The sequence below is a fragment of the Bombina bombina genome, chromosome 7, assembly GCF_027579735.1.
Source record: "Bombina bombina isolate aBomBom1 chromosome 7, aBomBom1.pri, whole genome shotgun sequence".
In the NCBI taxonomy this organism is placed as follows: Eukaryota; Metazoa; Chordata; class Amphibia; order Anura; family Bombinatoridae; genus Bombina; species Bombina bombina.
The window spans coordinates 599,834,001-599,853,942 of NC_069505.1; the positions used below are offsets into that span (position 1 = coordinate 599,834,001).

A 19,942-nucleotide genomic window follows, 5' to 3' on the forward strand; every position below is an offset into this window, starting at 1 on the left:
ACGATTGCAGCAAACAAGGTGTTAATCTGTTCTAATAACATTTAGATACCGCTGATATGTGAATGATTACAAATGTTATAATCACAAAGTGTTTACTGAGCCTTGTAACCCCTTTCTTGGGTTAAAAACACTATAGCAAATTGTAGTGTAAAAATAAAATCCTCTAACACATTACCCAAATTTATTTTTGCACTTTTTTTGATTATGATCATAATGATTATGATCAGTATATATGTAATATATTATGTGCTGCTGCGCTCTGTAAAAAGTAAGGAGTCACTGTTGCAGGACGTGCAGATACTGAGAGCCTCTTTTCTAATTACAACCGTGGTCACCCCATTGTCACCTGTTGCTCTAATGTTATGTAGTTACAGCACAATTCAGGTTTTTTCCTCTATTACACCTATGTTCAGGCCTTTAAATCTGTAAGGATGGTAAATCTCACTCAAAATACAAAATCTTAATTTTCTGTGATTCTTTAAAATCTTACGATGAATTCTAGGCATGTATTTGGCATTCGTTAAGGAAGCAGATGCTGAATATGGATGCGGTCTAAGGCATTCAGCACTTTCTGTGGCTGGATTTATTAGAAACGAAGAGCAATACATGAATATCTGTGCAAATCTGGGTATCTGTGCGTTGTATTTCTTTCCTAATAAATCTTGTGGCTGAAAAAGCCAAACGCATCCAAAAACAGCCAAATTCAGCACTTGTTTCCGTAATGAATAACAAATGCCAAATATATGCCCACGCTTTTAAACATAGAAGGTTTACAAATTATGGAAATACTTCTCTGAACATATACTCTGTATTTTACATTTAGCTTCATTCTTATACCAGTTTGATAAAGTTATTAGATAATTATGCATTAAACAAAACAGTTTTTAATATGTACGTTAGTATCTTTACCAGTGCTGCCATCCACTCAGCTTTAGATTAAAATTTTCAACAAAAAATAAGAAAAAAATTATTATGATGTCAAAAATTCTTTAAGAACCTGGTTTTTAAATTATTAGCTTGTTTATTTATTGCATCCTATTTTTGACACTCATTGCTCCATATGTTATCACACATAAACATTTTACAAATATATTTTAAAGAAGCAACTGATAAATTCAAATCAAAACATCACAGTTGAAGTTCTTAACATATGCCAAGAATTACTTTCTCTTGGGTTTATTATGTCTATTCAATTCTGAATTAAAAAACATAATTTATGCATTAATTATAAATATATTTATTTCATGGTGGTGAGAGTCCACAAGTCTGTATGTTTGAGATTCAACACCTGGGCACTAGAATGAGACAAAGATACCCAACACACCAAGAAGTCGTAATCCCTCTGATTTCTATATACCTCTCAGTCTAAAGCAGGGGTCAGCAACCTTGGCTCTCCAGATGTTTTGGAACTACATTTCCCATGATGCTAAGACATTCTTTAGGCTGTCTGAGCATCATGGGAAATGTAGTTCCAAAATATCAGGAGAGCAAAGGTTACTGACCCCTGGTCTAAAGTATAGTCAAGAAGAGGAGAATAAGAGAAACTTAGGAAAGAACAAAACAGGGTAAATGAGGTGAAAACTATGGCCTAGATTTGGAGTTCGGCGGTAAAAGGGCTGTTAACGCTCCGCGGGCTTTTTTCTGGCCGCACCATAAATTTAACTCTGGTATCGAGAGTTTAATCAAATGCTGCGTTAGGCTCCAAAAAAGGAGCGTAGAGCATTTTTACCGCAAATGCAACTCTCGATACCAGAGTTGCTTACGGACGCGGCCGGCCTCAAAAACGTGCTCGTGCACGATTCTCCCATAGGAAACAATGGGGCTGTTTGAGCTGAAAAAAAACCTAACACCTGCAAAAAAGCAGCGTTCAGCTCCTAACGCAGCCCCATTGTTTCCTATGGGGAAACACTTCCTACGTCTGCACCTAACACCCTAACATGTACCCCGAGTCTAAACACCCCTAACCTTACACTTATTAACCCCTAATCTGCCGCCCCCGCTATCGCTGACCCCTGCATATTTTTTTTAACCCCTAATCTGCCGCTCCGTAAACCGCCGCAACCTACGTTATCCCTATGTACCCCTAATCTGCTGCCCTAACATCGCCGACCCCTATATTATATTTATTAACCCCTAATCTGCCCCCCTCAACGTCGCCGACACCTGCCTACACTTATTAACTCCTAATCTGCCGAGCGGACCTCACCGCTTCTATAATAAATGTATTAACCCCTAAAGCTAAGTCTAACCCTAATACTAACACCCCCCTAAGTTAAATATAATTTACATCTAACGAAATAAATTAACTCTTATTAAATAACTTATTCCTATTTAAAGCTAAATACTTACCTGTAAAATAAATCCTAATATAGCTACAATATAAATTATAATTATATTATAGCTATTTTAGGATTAATATTTATTTTACAGGCAACTTTGTAATTATTTTAACCAGGTACAATAGCTATTAAATAGTTAAGAACTATTTAATAGTTACCTAGTTAAAATAATAACAAATTTACCTGTAAAATAAATCCTAACCTAAGATATAATTAAACCTAACACTACCCTATCAATAAAATAATTAAATAAACTACCTACAATTACCTACAATTAACCTAACACTACACTATCAATAAATTAATTAAACACAATTGCTACAAATAAATACAATTAAATAAACTAGCTAAAGTACAAAAAATAAAAAAGAACTAAGTTACAAAAAATAATAAAATATTTACAAACATAAGAAAAATATTACAACAATTTTAAACTAATTACACCTACTCTAAGCCCCCTAATAAAATAACAAAGCCCCCCAAAATAAAAAATTCCCTACCCTATTCTAAATTAAAAAAGTTACAAGCTCTTTTACCTTACCAGCCCTGAACAGGGCCCTTTGCGGGGCATGCCCCAAGGATTTCAGCTCTTTTGCCTGTAAAAAAAAACATACCATACCCCCCCCCAACATTACAACCCACCACCCACATACCCCTAATCTAACCCAAACCCCCCTTAAATAAACCTAACACTAAGCCCCTGAAGATCTTCCTACCTTGTCTTCACCATACCAGGTTCACCGATCCGTCCTGGCTCCAACATCTTCATCCAACCCAAGCGGGGGTTGGCGATCCATCATCCGGTGCTGAAGAGGTCCAGAAGAGGCTCCAAAGTCTTCCTCCTATCCGGCAAGAAGAGGACATCCGGACCGGCAAACATCTTCTCCAAGCGGCATCTTCAATCTTCTTCCATCCGGTGCGGAGCGGGTCCATCTTGAAGCAGGCGACGCGAATCCATCCTCTTCTTCCGTTGTCTCCCGACGAATGACGGTTCCTTTAAGGGACGTCATCCAAGATGGCGTCCCTCGAATTCCGATTGGCTGATAGGATTCTATCAGCCAATCGGAATTAAGGTAGGAATTTTCTGATTGGCTGATGGAATCAGCCAATCAGAATCAAGTTCAATCCGATTGGCTGATCCAATCAGCCAATCAGATTGAGCTCGCATTCTATTGGCTGTTCCGATCAGCCAATAGAATGCAAGCTCAATCTGATTGGCTGATTGGATCAGCCAATCGGATTGAACTTGATTCTGATTGGCTGATTCCATCAGCCAATCAGAAAATTCCTACCTTAATTCCGATTGGCTGATAGAATCCTATCAGCCAATCGGAATTCGAGGGACGCCATCTTGGATGACGTCCCTTAAAGGAACCGTCATTCGTCGGGAGACAACGGAAGAAGAGGATGGATCCGCGTCGCCTGCTTCAAGATGGACCCGCTCCGCACCGGATGGAAGAAGATTGAAGATGCCGCTTGGAGAAGATGTTTGCCGGTCCGGATGTCCTCTTCTTGCCGGATAGGAGGAAGACTTTGGAGCCTCTTCTGGACCTCTTCAGCACCGGATGATGGATCGCCAACCCCCGCTTGGGTTGGATGAAGATGTTGGAGCCAGGACGGATCAGTGATACCTGGATGGTGAAGACAAGGTAGGAAGATCTTCAGGGGCTTAGTGTTAGGTTTATTTAAGGGGGGTTTGGGTTAGATTAGGGGTATGTGGGTGGTGGGTTGTAATGTTGGGGGGGGGTATGGTATGTTTTTTTTTACAGGCAAAAGAGCTGAAATCCTTGGGGCATGCCCCGCAAAGGGCCCTGTTCAGGGCTGGTAAGGTAAAAGAGCTTGTAACTTTTTTAATTTAGAATAGGGTAGGGAATTTTTTATTTTGGGGGGCTTTGTTATTTTATTAGGGGGCTTAGAGTAGGTGTAATTAGTTTAAAATTGTTGTAATATTTTTCTTATGTTTGTAAATATTTTATTATTTTTTGTAACTTAGTTCTTTTTTATTTTTTGTACTTTAGCTAGTTTATTTAATTGTATTTATTTGTAGCAATTGTGTTTAATTAATTTATTGATAGTGTAGTGTTAGGTTAATTGTAGGTAATTGTAGGTAGTTTATTTAATTATTTTATTGATAGGGTAGTGTTAGGTTTAATTATATCTTAGGTTAGGATTTATTTTACAGGTAATTTTGTAATTATTTTAACTAGGTAACTATTAAATAGTTCTTAACTATTTAATAGCTATTGTACCTGGTTAAAATAATTACAAAGTTGCCTGTAAAATAAATATTAATCCTAAAATAGCTATAATATAATTATAATTTATATTGTAGCTATATTAGGATTTATTTTACAGGTAAGTATTTAGCTTTAAATTGGAATAAGTTATTTAATAAGAGTTAATTTATTTCGTTAGATGTAAATTATATTTAACTTAGGGGGGTGTATTAGGGTTAGACTTAGCTTTAGGGGTTAATACATTTATTATAGTAGCGGTGAGGTCCGCTCGGCAGATTAGGAGTTAATAAGTGTAGGCAGGTGTCGGCGACGTTGAGGGGGGCAGATTAGGGGTTAATAAATATAATATAGGGGTCGGCGGTGTTAGGGGTAGCAGATTAGGGGTACATAGGGATAACGTAGGTGGCGGCGCTTTGCGGTCGGAAGATTAGGGGTTAATTATTTTAAGTAGCTGGCGGCGACGTTGTGGGGGGCAGGTTAGGGGTTAATAAATGTAATACAGGGGTCGGCGGGGTTAGGGGCAGCAGATTAGGGGTACATAAGTATAACGTAGGTGGCGGTCGGCAGATTAGGGGTTAAAAATTTTAATCGAGTGGCGGCGGTGTGGGGTGACCTCGGTTTAGGGGTACATAGGTAGTTTATGGGTGTTAGTGTACTTTAGGGTACAGTAGTTAAGAGCTTTATGAACCGGCGTTAGCCAGAAAGCTCTTAACTCCTGCTATTTTCAGGCGGCTGGAATCTTGTCGTTAGAGCTCTAACGCTCACTTCAGAAACGACTCTAAATACCAGCGTTAGAAAGATCCCATTGAAAAGATAGGCTACGCAAATGGCGTAGGGGGATCTGCGGTATGGAAAAGTCGCGGCTGAAAAGTGAGCGTTAGACCCTTTAATCACTGACTCCAAATACCAGCGGGCGGCCAAAACCAGCGTTAGGAGCCTCTAACGCTGGTTTTGACGGCTACCGCCGAACTCCAAATCTAGGCCTATAAGTGGTGCAAAGCAGAAAAACAATGAATGAACAATTAATTTTGGGTGGGTCTTGTGGACTCTCCCCACCATGAAGAAAATACATTTATCAGATAAACATAAATTATGTTTTCTTTCATAAGGTGGTGAGTCCACACGTTTGGGATCTAATAACCAAGCCATGGAGTCCACGAGAAAAGAGTAGCTCCAAAATTAAGACAGGAACCTATTTATCAGGCACTGCGGCCTGGGGGACTTTTGGATTTGGATATAAGGCAGGAACTATAATCTTTTGATTTATGTTTCCTGAAGAGAATACGAGCTTGTAAAACCCTCAAAACCAAATTTCAATTCCAAGGAGGAGAAAAGGAAATTTATGCTTACCTGATAAATGTATTTCTTTTACGATACTACAAGTCCACGGATTTCATCCTTACTTATGGGATATCGCCTCCTGGTCAGCAGGAGGAGGCAAAGAGCACCACAGCAGAGCTGTATATATAGCTCCTCCCTTCCCTCCCACTCCAGTCATTCGACCGAAGTTAGGAAGAGAAAGGACACGGATGAAAGGAAGGGTCAAGACAGGAACGTAAACAGAAGGCACCACTGCTTGAAGAACCTTTCTCCCCAAAACAGCCTTGGACGAGGCAAAAGTATCAAATTTGGAAAATTTGGAAAAAGTGTGAAGAGATGACCAAGTTGCAGCCTTGCAAATCTGTTCAATAGAAGCATCATTTTTAAATGCACATGAGGAAGCCACAGCCCTAGTGGAATGAGCTGTAATTTGTTCTGGAGGCTGTTGTCCAGCAGTTTCATATGCAACATGGATGATACTCTTCAGCCAAAAAGAAAGAGAGGTAGCCGTAGCTTTCTGACCCCTACGTTTTCCAGAAAAAACAACAAATAATGAAGATGATTGACGAAAATCCTTAGTCGACTGCAAGTAGAACTTCAAGGCACGGACTACGTCCAAATTATGTAACAGACGCTCCTTCTTAGAAGAAGGATTAGGACACAATGAAGGAACAACAATTTCCTGATTAATATTCTTGTTGGAAACAACCTTAGGAAGAAAACCAGGTTTGGTACGCAGCACAACCTTATCGGAATAAAAAATAAGATAAGGAGAATCACATTGTAGTGCCGAAAGCTCAAAAACTCTGCGAGCAGAAGAAATAGCAACCAAAAATAAAACTTTCCAAGATAATAACTTAATATCTACGGAATGCATAGGTTGAAACGGAACCCCTTGAAGAACATTAAGAACTAAATTCAAACTCCAAGGAGGAGTACTTGATCTAAACACAGGTCTGATTCTAGTCAGAGCCTGACAAAAAGATTGAACATCTGGAACATCTGCCAGACGCTTGTGTAGCAAAATAGACAATGCAGAAATCTGTCCCTTTAAGGAAGTTGCTGACAACCCTTTCTCCAATCCTTCTTGGAGAAAAGATAAAATCCTAGGAATCTTAACCCTACTCGATGAGTAGCCCTTGGATTCGCACCAATAAAGATATTTACGCCATATCTTATGGTAAACTCTTCTAGTAACAGGCTTACGTGCCTGAATCAAGGTATCAATGACCGAATCAGAGAACCCTCGCTTAGATAAAATCAAGCGTTCAATCTCCAAGCAGTCAGCTGCAGAGAAATTAGATTTGGATGATGGAAGGGTTCCTGAATGAGAAGGTCCTGCCTCAGTGGAAGCTTCCACGGTGGCAGAGATGACATGTCCACCAGATCGGCATACCAAGTCCTGCGAGGCCACGAAGGAGCGATGAGGATCACCGAAGCCCTCTCCTGTTTGACTCGAGCAATCACCCGAGGAAGGAGAGCAAATGGAGGGAACACATAAGCTAGGTTGAACGACCAAGGCACTGCCAAGGCATCTATCAGTTCGGCCTGAGTATCCCTGGACCTGGATCCGTATCTCAGGAGCTTGGCATTCTGACGAGACGCCATAAGATCCAGCTCCGGCCTGCCCCATCTGAGAACCAGGTTGGCAAAGACTTTCGGATGGAGTTCCCATTCCCCCGGATGAAATGTCTGTCTGCTCAAAAAATCAGCCTCCCAGTTGTCCACTCCTAGGATGTAGATTGCCGACAGATAACAAGAGTGAGCTTCTGCCCACTGCATTATCTTGGCTACTTCTGTCATCGCTAAGGAACTCCTTGTTCCTCCCTGATAATTGATGTATGCTACAGTCGTGATGTTGTCCGACTGTAATCTGATGAATTTGGCCGAAGCCAACTGAGGCCAAGCCTGAAGCGCATTGAATATTGCTCTCAACTCCAGAATATTGATGGGAATTAGAGACTCCGACTGAGTCCACACACCCTGAGCCTTCAGGGAGTTCCAGACTGCACCCCATCCTATCAGGCTGGCGTCCGTTGTCACTATCACCCAAGAGGGTCTGCGGAAGAACGTCCCTTGGGACAGATGATCCTGCGACAACCACCAAAGAAGAGAGTGCCTTGTCTCCTGATCCAGATCTATCTGAGGAGACAAATTTGCATAATCTCCATTCCATTGTCTGAGCATGCTCAGTTGTAGAGGTCTGAGATGAAAACGAGCAAACGGAATGATGATGTCCATTGCTGCCACCATCAATCCAATTGCCTCAATGCACTGAGCCACTGACGGCCGAGGATTGGACCGAAGGGTTCGGCATGTATTCAGAAACTTTAATTTTCTGACTTCCGTGAAAAAGATCTTCATAGATAGAGAATGGATTAGAGTTCCCAGGAAAGGAACCATTGTCTGTGGAATTAGTGAACTCTTTTCTAGATTCACCTTCCACCCGTGAGTCCATAGAAAAGATAGAACAATGTCGGTATGAGACTTTGTTAGTCGATAAGACGACGCCTGGATCAGAATATCGTCCAGATAAGGCGCCACTGCGATGCCCCGCGGCTTGAGAACCGCCAGCAGAGATCCCAGAACCTTTGTGAAAATTCTGGGTGCCGTGGCCAGACCGAAAGGAAGGACCACGAACTGAAAATGTTTGTCCAGAAAGGCAAACTTCAGGAAATTGTGATGATCTCTGTGGATAAGAATATCAAGATATGCATCCTTTAAATCCACGGTAGTCATATATTGACTCTCCTGGATCAATGGAAGAATGGTCCGAAAAGTTTCCATCTTGAAAGATGGAACTCTGAGAAATTTGTTTAGACTTTTGAGATCTAAAATGGGTCGGAACGTTCCCTCTTTTTTGGGAACTACAAAGAGATTTGAGTAAAACCCCTGTACCTGTATTGGAACGGGACAAATTACTCCCATGGAGTAGAGGTATCTTACACAGCGTAACAACGCCTCTCTTTTTATCTGGTCTACAGACAATCGTGAAAGAAGAAACCTTCCTATGGGGAAGGAATTTTTGAACTCCAACTGATACCCTTGAGACACGATTTCCAGGGATCCTGAACATCTCTTATCCAAGCCTGGACAAAGAGAGAAAGTCTGCCCCCTACTAGATCCGGTCCCGGATTAGGGGCCGCCCCTTCATGCTGTCTTGGTAGCAGCAGCAGGCTTCTTGGGTTGTTTACCCTTGTTCCAAGACTGGTTGGGTCTCCATGTGGACTTGGCTTGTGAATAATTCCTTCCTGTTTAGTGGAAGAGGAAGAGGGGACTCCCTTGAAATTTCTAAAGGAACGAAAATTACTCTGTCGTCCCCTTTGCTTAGACGTTTTATCTTGAGGGAGGAGGTGACCCTTACCTCTCGCAATGTCAGAAATGATCTCTTTCAAGTCAGGCCCGAATAGGGTCTTTCTTTTGAAAGGAATAGCCAAAAGCTTGAATTTAGAGGACACATCTGCAGACCAAGATTTTAACCATAAGGCTCTTCATGCGAAGATGGAGAATCCCGAACTCTTAGCCGCCAATTTGGTGATCTGAAAGGAAGCATCCGTAATAAAAGAATTAGCCAGCTTAAGGGCCTTAATTCTATCCTGTATTTCTTCCAAAGAAGTCTCAGTCCTAAGAGACTGTTCTAGGGTGTCAAACCAAAAAGCAGCCGCAGTCGTGACTGTGACAATGCAGGCTGCCGGTTGCAATAAGAACCCTTGATGAACATAGAGTATTTTTAGAAGACCCTCCAACTTCTTATCCATGGGGTCTTTGAAGGCACAACTGTCCTCTATAGGGATACTCGTATGCTTAGCCAGGGTAGAGATAGCTCCCTCCACCTTAGGGATCGTCTGCCAAGAATCCCCAACGGTGTCAGCTATAGGGTACATTTTCTTAAAAATAGGGGAAGGGGAGAATGAATACCCGGTCTTTCCCATTCCCTTGCAATAATGTCCGAAATTCTCTTAGGGACCGGAAAAACGTCAGAATAAGAAGGAACCTCCAAATATCTGTCCATCTTACTTAATTTCTCTGGCAGGACCACAATAGAGTCACAGTCATCCAGAGTCACCAAAACATCTCGCAGCAAAAGTGTGAGGTGTTCAAACTTAAACCTGAAGGACATTACGTCCGAATCTGTCGGGGGCAATGCACTTCCTGAGTCAGACAATTCCCCCTCAGACAGAGCCTCCGTACCCCCCAATTCAGAGACCTGGGAGGGTACATCGGAGATCGCCATCAAAGCATCAGAAGTCGCAGGGACCGCATGGGCCTCTTTCCTACTGCGTTTGCCTTGCAATGCTGGCAACTTAGATAAAACTTCTTTAAGGGTGGATGACATAACTGCAGCCATATCCTGCAGAGTGAATGAAGCAGATGCAGTTGAAGAACACGGCATCGCCTGAGCGAGCGTTAAAGGCTATGACGCTTGGGGAGAAAGTTGCGGAATACCCCGAGTCTCAAGGTTTGAGAAACATCCTTAGATATACTTGCATTAAAGAAAATTTGTTCTTTAAACTGTAAAGCCCTCTCAGTACATGAGGGACAAAAAGGAACAGGTGGTTCCACATTTGCATCTAAACACATGGAACATGTACTGTCCTGAAGGCCAGCCATGACAAAAGATAAGCAAAAGCAATATTGGTCGTGGTACTGTAGATACATTTGTAAATAAAATAACAAGTAAGTAGTTAATATAAGTGAAAACAAATATGTTGAAAACAAAAACGAGTGTACTGTGCCTTTAAAAAATAAAACGTTACAATTTTTTACTGTGCAGCACTCACATGTAAAAGCAGGGAAGCACCGTTAGGTTACACTAGCTTTTCTTACAAGCAGCTAATAGATCTACCCAGTAAAAGTGTGAGAAATCTGAGGGGAGAAAATACACTTGCACCTAGCCACAGCTCCGCTGCGGCGCCTACCTGTCCCCACAAGCCAACAAATAATACTTTGTGAACTGCGTGCCTAAGACCGCTTGTGAGATGACTGAACAAGCGGACTTAGGAAAACACCGGAGCCTCAAGGTACCCTGCCGTCGGAACCCGGAACACCAACTGAGCGGCTAAACGCGTGAGCGATAAGCCCCGCCCATCGTGGGCGGTAGTCTAACCCCGATAAGGAGAACCACATGGGGAATAAGGAGAACCCAAGTGAAATTCACTTTCTGACTAATCTGAGTATACGATCCTCGTCAGCTCAGATATCAATGTTTACAACTAAATAGTTCAACTAGATTTAAAACTGAGGGGTCCCAATTCCCCCTACTCCTGACATGTTTTGCCGGACGCATATCGATCTAATACAAATGTTATGAGTTACTTTAATAGAACGGTAATCCTAACTCAATTTTTTACCAAGATACCACTATTAATCTTTGTGAAGACAATTACTATTTAGTTATAACAATACGATTCTATTACTCTCATACGATCTAACATTCAGTAACAATCTAAATATAAATATTAGTGTAATACAAAGGTAACGTTTCATTACCTTATTACTTTTGCCAAGGTGCATTATGAGATAGCACCCACGTTTGAAAGTTTATAATTATTTTACTATTTAGTTCCTATAGAATCCACAATCGTAGCTATTTAAATCGCAACTACTTGGCTACTAAATCATTTAGTGATATTATTTATGTGAGCATTTATACTGTTGTGATCTTTATAAAATTTGTCATCTGTTCATATACAATAATTGATTATGTAGGCTGTATATTAACAGCCTCTGTTATTTGTATAACCATAAGAGTAACACCACACAGTACTGGAGAAATTGGATCACATATTCTCATAATAGTAATGTAATAGCAATGATACTCATTAAGGAGACAATCTCTTAATTTTTCAGAATAGGGCCTATGAGGTATTTCACCTATACTCTAAGGTGAAAAGAATATAACAGGAAGGTGATTTACACTAATAGCCAATAGGTACCGAATTAATGCAATTTGGCTTTACTGTTTGCACCAAACATTTTTCTGTTCATTTAATATCTCATCTATTGTGAGACACTATACAAAATAAATATATCTCACATTTAAGACCTTGGTTGAGTTCACAATACATATCTGACTAATGTACATTATAATTTAACCTTGTCTGTTACTATTGCAGACGATTTGACTTGTAACAACCACTAGTTCTCTAGGGGTTTTAAGTGTGCCCATTTTTTAACATTATCTATTAAAGTTTAACATTTTAAATTGTCATTTTTTTCACATATACACCACGCTATACTTATAATCATTATTGTGGGATTGAGTGCTATCAAGTGTACACTTTTTTTGCAACTGTCTTTGGTTGTACATGTAAATATGTGATTTTGTACACAGCACCTAAGGGCCATAACTATTGTCAATAAGGCCAACCTTATATCATTATTAGCCCATCCCCAAATATCTGTAGTAGTGCCATCACACCCCTTTTCTTGAAGACTAACGCAACCTCTCTCATTACACCAGAAAAATAAACCTTCCAATTCTTATGATATATCTTTCTGGTAATAGGTTTATGAGCTTGAACAAGAGTATCAATTACTGGACCCAAAACAAACCTTTTGAGAAATAATGGTTAATTCTATCTCCAAGCCATTAAATTAAAGCATTGGAGATTTGGTCCTTGTGACAATAGAGCTTGACGAAGTGGAAGATGCCATGGAGGAGAACTGGACATTTGAACTATATCCACATACCAAGTTCTGAGTGGCCACGCTGGAGCAATCAGAATAGCTGACGTGTGCTCCTGCTTGAGACAAGCTATCATTCTCCAAAAGGACAATTGGAGTAAATAAATAAACTATGTGAAAAGACCAAGGAAGTGCAAGAGATCCGCTTACGTATCTCTAAACTTTGCACAGTATCTGTGAAGTTTGTGATTCGGAAGGGAAGCCATTAAGTCTAGGTTTGGAACACCCCAGAAAGATACTAATTGATATAAAAATGACTTATTAAGGGACCATTCCCCTGAATCAAGAGACTGATTACTTAAATAGCACGCCTCCCAATTGTTGATTCCTGGAATATGAATTTCAGAAATTGTGTAGTGATTTCAGAAATTGTGCCCAGCACATAATTTGCAATACCTTCTTTAATGCTAGAGCACGGCGAGTGCCCCTTTCATGATTGATATAGGCTATTGCTGTGATATTGTCTGATTGGAAAAAAATGGGCGTTTCTCACTTGAGAAGAGGTGAAGTCTGAAGATCATACAAAGCTCTAGAACAATGATTGGTAACTTCACCTCCTGAGATCAAAATCCCTGCAACCTCTGAGATCCATAGACAGAGCCCTACCTCAAGAGACTTGCATTAGTAGTAATTATTTCATAGGAATGATGAAGAAAGGCCATTCCCTGAGACATTTTCCAGTGGGAAATCCACCGAGAGGGATTGCCTGACTGACAGAGTTAAATTGTTTGGGAGAGACAAGTGTAATCGCTACATCATTGTCTCAGCATGCAGACATGAAGTAAAAAAAAGTGAAGATAGCAGAAATGCCTGAGGAAACAATGCCGTTAGCACTGTGAAACACATTGTAGCAGTTTTTATTTTAAGTGATCTTATTAGAATAAATCACCCCTTATTAATACAGGGGCTTCATTTTTAATTTGTTTGTGGAGTTCTTTGTTCGAATTTAAAGAATAGATAATCCCTTTATTACCCATTCCCCTGTTTTGCATAACCAACACTGTTATATAAATACACTTTTTACCTCTGTGATTACTTTGTATCCAAGCCTTTGCAGACTGCCCCCTTATTTCAGTTATTTTGACAGACTTGCATTTATCCAATCAGTGCCCTCTCATTTGTAACACCACGGGCGTGGTCACGTTATCTGTATGGCACACATGAACTAATACCCTCTAGCTGTGAAAAACTGCCAAATGCATTGAAATAAGGGGCGGCCTTCAAGGGCTTAGAAATTAGCATATGAGCTACGTAGGTTTAGCTTTCAACAAAGAATGCCAAAAGAACAAAGCAAATTTGATGATAAAAGTGAATTGTAAAGTCGTTTAAAATTGTAGTTCCTATCTGAATCATTAAAGTTTAATTTTGACTAGACTGTCTCTTTAACTGAGTAATCCATCTCTGGACCTGTACACCTGACTACCGGAGGGAGCCAGCTTGTGGTGTCTGCACTATTTGTTAGTGCATTAGACTTGTGAGTATATTTCTATGGTGCAAGAGTTATTGGCTCTTTGAGTAGGAGACTTTTACATAATATACTGTGCCATTGGAGAGCCTTCTTATTTTTATGTTACAATGTAAACTGATAAATGTAGCAAAAGACAAAATAACAGTTTTTATTACACAAACAACAGAATGGTAGTTCTGTATGCAGAGGACACTGACAGAATAATAAAGCTGTTAAAGTTATTCCTGAACAAATAACAGGATGTAGTGATAAGTGCAATTGTGTGAAAGAAGTGTAATTGACAAATACACCGAAAAATTATACACATATAGTGCTGAATATATAGTAAAAACAAATCCCCCGTTTTTAGTACCTAGCTCCTCCTAGCGATCACTTTAACTAGAGCAGAAAAAACACACTACGAACTGTAAAATGGCTTCTGCCAACTGAGAGTGAGGAGGCTAGTGCGCGACTCTGCAGTGTAGCGGGAAAAACTTTGGGGTTGCGTTCCACATCACATCTAAGAGCGTTAGGAAAAACAATAAATAAAATTTTGCCACACTGTATACTTGTTCAAAATATAACCACTTGTCCCTCAAAGCGGCTAAAAGTGATATACAATACAATTATGTGCACAACATACAACCCCTGTACAAACAATCCATCTGTGTTTACCTGATAAGAGAGTCCTCTGGCTATGATATACATTTAAAATGTACCAACCAATAGCCTGTGTCAGTGAATATACTTACCTGACAACGGCTTTACAGTACTTACCACACTGCAGCTTTTAGGTCTCCATTAGAGAGCCCATCCAGTGCTGTATAAAACAGCAGAGTATTTTCCTTAGGGAGTACAATGACAAAGCCAATCAGGGGGAGGCTAAGGGACAAGTCCTAAGACAAATAAACCCCTTCAAGAGAAAAAAATGGGAGAACCTCAATTCTTCACCTTCTCCAGTGGAGGCAAAGATAAGACTGTGAGGTACAGGGAAGTGGGAGGGGTTAAAACCTCATGGTGTGTTAGATATATTTGATTCCTCCTAGTGGCAAAATGTAAAGACTTGCAGACTCACACCATCTTATGAAATAAAGATTGTTATTTGCAATTAATATGTCTAACAAGGTACAACCAATGAGTTTAACATCTGCACATGATCTCTCCCTTGTGTACTTTCACATCCAATAATCTCAGATTATTTTTTTTACTTCAGCATACAAAAAATATTTTCATTTCAGATACTACTTGAAAACAGGACTTACATAAGTAACAAAACATTTTGCAATTCAAGAAAATGTTATTTCAATTTTTTAACAAGTTCTTTATAACATAAAGAAAAATTTTCACTTCAAGAACATTCAAGGATATGTCCCCTTCATTCTGTACAAGTTTAGAATTTCATGCAGTGGTATTTTCTTTTGTGTGTGTTTTTCTGTGCAAAACCAGAATGGATTTTCGACTAAAACATTTCCCACAAACCGAACACACAAAGGGTCTCTCTCCCGTGTGAATTCTCTTATGTTTAAACAGATCGGAGTTTCTTGCAAAACACTTGCCGCACACAGCACAAGCATATGGTTTCTCGCCCGTGTGAGTTCTCATATGTTGGCCAAGATCTGAATTTCTAGCAAAGCATTTGCCACATTCAGAACATGAGAACGGTTTTTCACCTGTATGCATTGACTGATGTTTAGCAAGATTTGAACTATTACTAAAGCATTTCTCACACTGTGAGCATGAATACGGTTTTTCTCCCGTGTGCATTCTTTTATGTAAAACAAGTTCTGAGTTTCTACCAAAACATTTTCCACATATAGGACATTCAAACGGCTTTTCTCCTGTGTGTATAAGTTGATGTCTCGCAAGATTGGAGTTACTACTGAAACATTTTCCACAATTCGCACAAGCAAATGGTTTCAGACCAGTGTGAACTCTGGTATGTTTGACAAGATCTGAATTCCTAGCAAAACATTTCCCACAATCCAAACAAGAAAAGGGTTTCTCTGCAGTATGTGTTCTTTTATGCATAGCAAGAACTGAGTTTTTAGCAAAACATTTCCCACATTCAGAACAAGAAAATGGTTTTTCCCCGGTATGCTTTCTCATATGTAGAACAAGTTGTGAGTTTTTAGAAAAACATTTCTCACATTCAGAGCAGGCAAAAGGTCGGTCTGTTTTGTCACTTCTCTTTTGCTTTAAAAAATCTGTTTTTCCAATAAAATATTTGCTACATGCAGAACACGCAACTGTTTGTTCTACTTGGTGTGTAGTAAATTTTGAGCTGTGATTAAAACATTTCCCACATACAGAGCATATTAAAGTACTGGAATTATAACTCATTGTTTTGGAGTTCCGTGTTCCTTTCGCCTTGGCTTGTTTATGACAAATCTGGTCTACGTGAGTCTCTGCAAATTCTGTGGCCATAACAGAAAAAGATGTCTTAATACTTTTGCTTGTTGTATGATTGGTCTTCTGACAATCTTCTGAAATATCACCTGCAAAAGTATTTATGGTAATTAATAAATCTGTTCAAAATAAGTACAATAAGAATACACATTGCATGCCCACCTTAAAAAGAAGTGCAAGAGAGAAAGGAAGCCATAATAGTATCAAATGTCAAAAGTTCAATTTTTACTGAACTCCTACTCAAGATATTTATCTGCGTGCACATATTGAACTGCAAGAAACGTCTGTCAGACATGCTGGAAGTGTACACTCACCTGTTTCTAGCATTCTCTAGAGTCATCACACACACTCACCTGTGACACACATCCCTTAGAGCACTGGTTTTCAAAACTGCCCTCAGGCCTCCCCAATAGTCCAGGTTTTCTGGATTACCTTGTATGAGAGCAGGTAAAGTAACTATGTTTACTAATCAGCTGATTGTTTCACTTGTGCTCCAGTTCAGATATCCTCAAAATGTGGCCTGTTAGGGAGGCTTGCAGACGGATTTGAAAACCAGTGCCCTAGAGCTATTACACACGCACACACTCACTTGTGACACACATCCCCAGAACTATTACACACACTCACTTGTGACACACATCCCCAGAGCTATTACACACACACACACACTTGTGACACACATCCCCAGAGCTATTACACACACACACACACACTCACCTGTGACACACATCCCTCAGAGCTATCATACACACTCACTTTTGACACACATCCCCCAAAGCTATTACACACACACACCCACCTATGACACACATCCCCCAAAGCTATTACACACACATTTACTTGTGAAACACATCCCCCAGAGCTATTACACACACACTCACTTGTGACACACATCCCCCAGAGCTATCACACACACACACTCACCTGTGACACACATCCCTCAGAGCTATTATACACACTCACCTGTGACACACATCCCCCAGAGCTATCACACACAATCACCTGTGACACACATCCCCCAGAGCTATCACACACACTCACCTGTGACACACATCCCCCAGAGCTATCACACACACTCACCTGTGACACACATCCCCCAGAGCTATCACACACACTCACCTGTGACACACATCCCCCAGAGCTATCACACACACTCACCTGTGACACACATCCCCCAGAGCTATCACACACACTCACCTGTGACACACATCCCCCAGAGCTATCACACACACTCACCTGTGACACACATGCCCCAAAGATATTACACACTCAAATATGACACACATCCCCTAGAGCTATTCACACACACTCACCTGTGACACACATCCCCTAGAGCTATTTCACACACACTCACCTGTGACACACATCTCCAGAGCTATCACACACACACACTCACCTGTGACACACATCCCTCACAGCTATTATACACACTCACCTGTGACACACATCCCCTAGAGCTATCACACACACTCACCTGTGACACACATCCTCCAGAGCTATTACCCACACACACACTCACCTGTGACACACATCTCCAGAGCTATCACACACACTCACCTGTGACACACATCCCTCAGAGCTATTACCCACACACACACTCACCTGTGACACACATCTCCAGAGCTATCACACACACTCACCTGTGACACACATCCTCCAGAGCTATTACCCACACACACACACTCACCTGTAACACATCTCCAGAGCTATCACACACATCCCCCAGAGCTATCACACACACTCACTTGTGACACACATCCCCCAGAGCTATCACACACACACTCACCAATGACACACATCCCCCAAAGCTATCACACACACACACTCACCTGTGACACACATCCCTCAGAGCTATTATACACACTCACCTGTGACACACATCCCCCAGAGCTATCACACACAATCACCTGTGACACACATCCCCCAGAGCTATCACACACACTCACCTGTGACACACATCCCCCAGAGCTATCACACACACTCAACTGTGACACACATCCCCCAGAGCTATCACACACACTCACCTGTGACACACATGCCCCAAAGATATTACACACTCAAATATGACACACATCCCCTAGAGCTATTCACACACACTCACCTGTGACACACATCCCCTAGAGCTATTTCACACACACTCACCTGTGACACACATCCCCTAGAGCTATTTCACACACACTCACCTGTGACACACATCTCCAGAGCTATCACACACACTCACCTGTGACACACATCCCTCACAGCTATTACACACACTCACCTGTGACACACATCCCCTAGACCTAGAGCTATCACACACACTCACCTGTGACACACATCCTCCAGAGCTATTACCCACACACACACTCACCTGTGACACACATCTCCAGAGCTATCACACACACTCACCTGTGACACACATCCCTCAGAGCTATTACACACACACTCACCTGTGACACACATCCTCCAGAGCTATTACCCACACACACACTCACCTGCGACACACATCTCCAGAGCTATCACACACACTCACCTGTGACACACATCCCCCAGAGCTATCACACACACTCACCTGTGACACACATCCCTCAGAGCTATTACACATACTTACCTGTGACACACATCCCCCAGAGCTATCACACACACTCACCTGTGACACACATCCCTCAGAGCTATTACACATACTTACCTGTGACACACATCCCCCAGAGCTATCACACACACTCACCTGTGACACACATCCCTCAAAGCTATTACACATACTTACCTGTGACACACATCCCTCAGAGCTATTACACACACACACACTCACCTGTGACACACATCCCTCAGAGCTAGGACACACACTCACCTGTGACACACATCTCCAGAGCTATCACACACACTCACCTGTGACACACATCCCCCAGAGCTATCACACACACTCACCTGTGACACACATCCCTCAGAGCTATTACACATACTTACCTGTGACACACATCCCCCAGAGCTATCACACACACTCACCTGTGACACACATCCCCCAGAGCTATCACACACACTCACCTGTGACACACATCCCCCAGAGCTATCACACACACTCACCTGTGACACACATCCCTCAGAGCTATTACACATACTTACCTGTGACACACATCCCCCAGAGCTATCACACACACTCACCTGTGACACACATCCCTCAGAGCTATTACACACACACACACTCACCTGTGACACACATCCCTCAGAGCTAGGACACACACTCACCTGTGACACACATCTCCAGAGCTATGACACACACTCACCTGTAACACACATCCCACAGAGTTATCACACACACTCACCTGTGACACACATCCCTTAGAGCTATTACACACAATCACCTGTGACACACATCCCTCACAGTGACCTCAGGCACATTATAAACTGACACTCACCTGTGCTGCTGCTGTCACATATGTCATGTTCAGGAGATTGCGTGCGACTCCTTGAGTACATATCTTTTCTTATTTCAAATGTTAACATATCAGATTTGTCTTCATCTGTTT

General features: G+C 41.3%; 1 protein-coding gene and 1 pseudogene across 1 annotated transcript in view; both read right to left on the minus strand.

The window, feature by feature from the left end:
• The window catches only part of LOC128636658 (E3 ubiquitin/ISG15 ligase TRIM25-like), a 53,233-nt pseudogene extending 38,123 nt beyond the window's left edge, over nucleotides 1–15,110 (minus strand).
• A 318-nt stretch (nucleotides 15,111–15,428) lies between these two features.
• The window catches only part of LOC128636659 (zinc finger protein OZF), a 28,718-nt gene continuing 24,204 nt past the window's right edge, over nucleotides 15,429–19,942 (minus strand). Inside the window, exons 5-6 of the mRNA XM_053689651.1 lie at nucleotides 19,832–19,936; nucleotides 15,429–16,525 (exon numbers count right to left, since the gene is read on the minus strand). Coding sequence (XP_053545626.1) covers nucleotides 15,429–16,525; nucleotides 19,832–19,936 — 1,202 coding nt within the window. The remainder of the gene's footprint in view (nucleotides 16,526–19,831; nucleotides 19,937–19,942) is intronic.